The sequence below is a fragment of the Vicia villosa genome, linkage group LG7 (genome assembly GCF_029867415.1).
Source record: "Vicia villosa cultivar HV-30 ecotype Madison, WI linkage group LG7, Vvil1.0, whole genome shotgun sequence".
Lineage (NCBI taxonomy): Eukaryota > Viridiplantae > Streptophyta > Magnoliopsida > Fabales > Fabaceae > Vicia > Vicia villosa.
Genome location: NC_081186.1, coordinates 81,766,737 through 81,773,583, shown reverse-complemented (window position 1 = coordinate 81,773,583; position 6,847 = coordinate 81,766,737). Strand labels below are relative to the sequence as shown.

General features: G+C 35.6%; 1 protein-coding gene across 1 annotated transcript; it reads left to right on the top strand.

The window, feature by feature from the left end:
* Window positions 1–1,612: 1,612 nt before the first annotated feature.
* On the top strand, window positions 1,613–2,887 carry LOC131619476 (uncharacterized). The gene is made up of 2 exons (XM_058890565.1): window positions 1,613–2,355; window positions 2,830–2,887. The coding sequence occupies exons 1-2, from the start codon at window positions 1,613–1,615 to the stop codon at window positions 2,885–2,887; spliced, it is 801 nt and encodes a 266-aa protein (XP_058746548.1).
* The last annotated feature ends 3,960 nt before the right edge of the window (window positions 2,888–6,847 follow it).

The following is a 6,847-nucleotide window of genomic DNA, read 5'->3' as shown; positions in this document are numbered from 1 at the left end:
TTCACCCTGCCAGTAATGGAATTCCAAGGTCTGAGGCTCGGAAGGGCCACTCTTATGCTGAGGTCGTGGGAGGGAGTCATCAGGATAACGATTCGAAAGTATCGGAGAACATGTTGGTGCTTCAATCATCGGAAGCCTTAAGAGGCCGGTTGGAGAGAGCTTTTGTGGGCAAAGTTCGTATTCCGGGATCGGCTCATATCATCCAAACTCAATTCGAAATGGAAGGAGTTTTCGCTGTTAAAGTGTCCCCTATGGGTAGCAATTGGTGTCTGCTAGAAGAAAATGAGGAGGGCTTTATTGAAGATCTCATTGGTGAAGGAGAGGTGTGGTGGAAGACTTGGTTTTTGGAGATCAAAAAATGGGAACCTGGTGCTGTAGATCAGCATAGAGATGTGTGGATTCGGATTTACGGGATCCCTCTCCATGCTTGGAGTTCTGGCTGTTTTACGGCATTGGCTGAACAATGGGGGAGATTCTTATGCATTGGTGAATCCACGGCTAAAGGAGAGGTGTTTGACGTCGCGAGAATTATGATTAACGTGCCTATTGCTTGTCTGTTTCCTGATTTTGTTCATATTAATCTTGATGGACGGGTTTTCAAGCTTTTAATTAGAGAAGATGCTCAGGGCCTGTTTAGATCTTCTCCTAAGGCACCGGCTGGTTCGCGCAATAGCAGTTCCTCTGACTCGGTAGCGGAGTGGTGGAGCGATCATGAAGGTAAGGAAGGGAGTATTCCGGACAGCATTGAACAATTTTCTGAGGAGAACTTGGAAGTGGCAAACGTTAATGTGGACGGAGTGTTACGGTCTGATACTAATGCTGTGAGGGAATTTACTACAAATATTCCGGCTGTTAAGAAGGCTCCTCTAGTAGACAATCTTGCGGTTAGAGGTATTTTTGATAAGGCCATTGAGAATGTTAGAGGCTGTTCCCAGTTATCTATTTGTGGAGTTCCGATTAGAGGAAGCAATTCTAATGAGTGCTGCGATTCTGTTTCTCACTGTGTGAGGGGCATCGAAACAGAGCTTGGCTCAGCTGTCTTGCGGTTGGATAATGTGGGGGCTGGATCGAACGGGACAGTGCTGGAGCAGATTAAGGTGGCAGGCAGTGCGGATTTTCCTGGGACAGCTTTGTCGCCTGTTTTAGTTGCCAGAGGGGAGGTGCAGGCTGAGGCGTCCCAGTCCAAGGTTGGTTGCTCAATAGAAGGTGGGGGATGTAAATCTGTAAGGAAGCAAATAAGGTACAGATTCAGGGATGAAGTGGGCAAGAAGTCTTGTAGCGGCAAGGCTGGGAATAAAGAAATCGTTACTGTTTGTGATAGGATAGAGTCTAAAAATGCTGGGCAGCGGGGCACAGTGGCTGAAGATAGTAGTGTGGGTGCATCTTCCAAGTGTTATGGTAATCAACAAGAGGAGTCAGACATAATTAGGAATAATAATAGACAATGGGATTTTCTCAAAAGGGATGTCGGAGAGAAATTATTGGAGGCGATTGTGGCATTGGGGGTGGTGGATGTGAATGGAAGGAACAATCTTGCTAGGAGAATTGTAGATTTGGGAAAGGGAACCAATATAGCATTGGAGTGTAGGAAGGAGCATAACAAAGTGTCTCAATGATTATTGGTTCTTTGAACATTAGAGGGAGAGCAAATGCGCTCAAAAGAAGGAGAATTAGTTACTTGATTAACAAAGGTTGTGCGGATATTTTCCTTTTGCAAGAAACTAAGATTTCCAATATGGTGGAGGATTATGCTAATAGTTTTTGGAGACACTCGGAGATTGGTTTTTCCTTTGCCAACTCGGAAGGTAGGTCGGGTGGTTTGATTACGATGTGGAAGAAAAACATCATGGATGTTTTGTTTAGTTTTAAGGGGGACGGGTATTTGGGGTTAAAAGTTTGTTGGAAGGAGGACTTTTATTATGTGGTTAACGTGTACTCTTCTTGTGATTTGTCTAAGAAGAAGGTTTTGTGGGAGAAATTGTTAGACTTGATGAGAATTTACTCCGATGGGGAATGGATATTAGAGGGAGACTTTAATGCTATAAAGAATGCTAGAGAACGTAAAGGGAGAGTGGGAGGGAGCTACAAGAAGGAGACGGAATTTTTTGCCGAGTTCATTCATAAGAGCTCCTTGGTGGACATTCCGTGTAAAGGGAAGAAATTTTCGTGGTATAGTGGTGATGGCAAGTCTATGAGTAGGATTGACCGTTTCTTAATTTCCAACGTGGTGGTGAATCGGTGGGACATAATTGGTCAATTGATAGGCGATAGAGATATTTCGGACCATTGTCCTATTTGGATTATGTCGGATAAATGTAATTGGGGTCCGAAACCGTTCAAATTCAATAATGAATGGTTTTCCTTCGATTCTTTTATACCTTTTGTGGAAAAGGAGTGGAAGTCTTTGAAAGTGGAAGGAAGACCCGATTTTGTTTTGAAAGAGAAACTCCGGATTCTAAAAGATATACTCAAAAAGTGGAATAAGGAAGTCTTCGGTAAGATCGATTTGGATATAGATAAAGGGCGCATTTGAAAAACCCCCCTGCCATATAGGGCGCATTTGAAAAACCCCCCTGCAAAAAAAAAGTTGCAAGAATTCCCCTAACATTTCAAAATTCTCTCATTTTTTACCTTCATCCCATCCAGTCAGCAAAAAAGCTGACGTGGCTTGTATTTTTTTTATTTTTTATTTTTTTTAATGACGTGGATGCCCAGGTGGCTTTTTATTTTATTTATTTGTTAATTTTAATGCCACATGTATTTTATATTATTTTTATTTTTGATTAATATAAGGTTAATATAAGAATACATGTTAAAAATATGTTGTAGGTGGGAGTTGAACCCACTCCCTTCAACTACAAGGTACAGCGCCTGCCCACTAAGCTAAGAGATCCAACTTTTTATATTTTGTATTTAATTAATAATTATATACAACTATTATATACGATTTAATGTAACTTTTTTAATATATATATTATATACTGCATATTAATTTACATAACTTTTTTTAATACTATACTTTAATAAAAAATAATATACTATTTAATAAATTTAACTTACTAATAACGTTATATTTAACTTAATAAATTTAATTTAAAGATTTTAAATAAATGTTTATATCTAATTTAATTTAATTTATTTTACTGTTAACAATATTAATTAATATTTGTTTATATTAATTTAATTTAGTTTATATTTTCTAATTAATATTAATTTAATTTAATTTAACGTTTATGTTTAATTTAATTTATTTAATTTATTTAATTTATTTAATATTATTTTACTATTAACATTATATTTAAGTTAATTAATTTAATTTAAACAATTTATATTAATTTAAAAAATAACGTTAATAGTAAAATAATATTAAATAAATTAAATTAAATTAAATTAATAATGTTAACACTAAAATAAATTAAATTAGATATAAATATTTATATAAAATCTTTAAATTAAATTTATTAAGTTAAATATAACGTTAAAAGTAAAGTAACATTAATTAAATTAAATTACGTATAAACATTAAATTTAATTAAACTAATATTAATTAGAAAATATAAACTAAAATTTAAATTAATATAAAAAAATATTAATTAATAATGTTAACAGTAAAATATAAACTAAAATAGTATTAATTATAAAATATAAATATTGAACAAAACAAATGCAGTATTAGTTAATACCATTCAAATGCAGTATGCTATTAATACCATTAAAAGTAATTATTGAACAAGATAAACCACTTGGCTTAGTGGTTAGGCGCTAGGCTTTCAAATGGAAGGGAGTGGGTTCAACTCCCACTTCCAACAAATTTTGATTATTTGAAATGTTTTGACATATGAACAAAAAATTAATATAATATTAATTGCATACGTGGCATTATAAGTAATCATAAAATAAAATAAAAAGCCACCTGGGCATCCACATCATTAAAAAAAAATAAAAAATAAAAAAAATACAAGCCACGTCAGCTTTTTTGCTGACTGGATGGGATGAAAAAAATGAGAGAATTTTGAAATGTTAGGGGAATTCTTGCAACTTTTTTTTTTGCAGGGGGTGATAACACGAAAATGTATCACATATTTGGCTTGATTTACAATGATTATTTCCCTATTTTATCTTAATTATGTTGCTTTATGTTGGTATTATGCCGGTATTTTCTATGTTTTCAGGTTTTACGCTCATATTGAGACTATTTGTGAAAAGGAAAGAAATTGAGCTAAAATCACTACTATTTGTGCCTAAAAGATGGAAAAGAGGTACTGTAGTGAAGTGGAGGTGCAAATGGAATTAATCAAATGTGAAGGGTGAAAATACGATGGATCAAGTGTGGAAGCCCAGCCCACGAAGGAGCTGAAGCTCCCACTATGAAGAAGCTGAGACGCCCGTCTAAGGGCCCAATTGCATGGAGACGCCCGTCTCCAAAGTTCTAGGGCCACGTCATCAAAGGAGACGTCCGTCTCCCAAGCTCACCCACGTTCATAGGCCACGTCACATGAAGGAGACGTCCGTCTCCAACAATCCAGCCACTTTGAAGGCCCACGTCTCCGTTCTATACTCCACCAACCAAGTCTTCCTATATTTTCTCAACTTCCCACTCCACTATCTCCACTACTTCTCACGTGATGCTGAATGTAACTTCCATTGCCATTCACTATATAAAGGGTCTTAGCATTCATTTGAATTCATCCAAGTTTTAGGCGCGGAAGCGCTGTTCATAGTTTTAGGCATAAATTATCACTTTGTAAAAGTGGTAGTTTCTCACATTGAGGAACTACCACACCATTAGTTTTAGGCCTACAATTTATGTACTCTTGGATCACAATCTTGCCGACATTATTTCAAAGCTTCATTCAAGTTTCAAGATTTGTTTTGTTCGCAATTTAATTCAAGTTTATTTCGTCTGCTTTACTTCCAGGTTTATTTATTTGCAATTATTTTAGTTTTATGTTCTTATAATATTGTTTTATCATTATTATTATAATATGGTTAGTAATTATAATTTCATGTTTAATAATTATAATTCCATGTTTAATAATTATAATTTCATGTTTGTTTCTTTAAGTATGTCTGGCTAATTTATTTAGATGTCGGTATGTAAAGTAATTTAACCGTAGGGATCCGAATTAAATTGGCTTAATTATGTTTTATTAATTATCACTTGTTTTTGGTTTGTATGTCTAATTTAATTAGTAAGTCTTAAAACCAATAGAGCGAAAGTTTGAGGGGTTAAGACGGTCAAAGGTTAAAATCAATAGAGCGAAAGTTTGAGATCTTTAACTGGATAGTAGACATAGGACATTAGTTTTAAGGATGGCGAAAGCGTATTAAAACTAATTAGAACTTATTTATTTCCAAAAAGTGTTTTTACACCCGAGCGGGATGGCGAAAGCGTACGTTAGGGATATTAGCATGTTCCGAGTCAACAGAGCGAGAGTTTGAGATTAGGGGATTTAAGTAGATAACGACTTCATAAAATAAGCATTTTATTAATTACGTTGTTTTCAAAAAGCGTTTCTAAATCTGGTGGGATGGCGAAAGCGTACATTAAGAGTTAGGATCGTAGTCTGAATCAATAGAGCGAGAGTTTGAGAGGAGGACTTTTAAATAACATAGTTAGTAAAGATCTTTGATTTAATTAGAATCTGGCCAATGGAACTTCGGATCACCTAAGTTAGATGAAATACATACTGATATCCGTTAGTTATTATATTTTACCTAGATTTAAGATTTTAGTTTCCCCATTTATAAAAAAACCCAAATATCATTAGCCTTAGCTTTACATAGTAACTTTAGATAACGGTAGGTCGATTTATAGTCCCTGTGGATTCGATATCTTTTAAAACTACACGACACGACTGTGCACTTGCAGTTATCCCGACTAATAGACACGCAAAGTCGCGATCAAGTTTTTGGCGCCGTTGCCGGGGACTATTCAAGTCGATATCGTAACTTGCTGTTACACCGTAGAGACTAAGGCATTATTTTTTTTTTCTTTTCATTTATTACTATGTATCACCCAAACTTTTTCTACAACTCCCAACAACAGTATTTCGAGGGATACCAAGAATCCCATAAATCCGACCTCGAAATACTGTTGGAAAATTTCAAAGCGTCACAAACTCATTCTCACCCAAATCACCTCTGCAACTCCCAATCTCAACATTTCGAGGAACCACAAGAAACCTACAATCCAAACCTCGAAACATTAATTGGGGATTACAATTCGACATTAGCTTATCCTCAACCGAATTCCCTTTACAATCACCAATCCCAACATTTTGAGGAGTCGCAAGAATTTTATTCTAACCAAACCTATCCTCAACCGAATTTCCTCTATGATCACCATAATCAATATTTTGAGGAGTCACCAGAATCCCATAAATCCGACCTCGAAGTAATAATGGAAAATTTTAATGAAACATCTATGATGACAAGGAACTTTGTGGAAACACAAAATGCGACGCTAACCTACTTCGAGGAACCACAAGAATCCTACAACTCTAACCTTGAAGCAGAGGATTTCAATGCAACGCAAACTTATCATCAACCAAATTTCCTCTACGATCACCACGCCCAACATTTTGAGGAGTCTAAAGATTATCCTAAATCCAACCTCGAAATCATAATGGAGGAATTCATTGAAGCACAAACTCTCTCTAGGCTAGAATCTATGATGACGAAGCACTTTGAGGAAACGCAAAATGCAACGCTAGCTCCCTTTGAAGAACCTCAAGAATCCCATAATTTTAACTTCGAAACATCAATGGAGGATTCCGACGAGATGCTAACTCACTCTAGATTAGAAGCCATGATGGAGAACTTTGTAGAAACACAAACTGTTCAA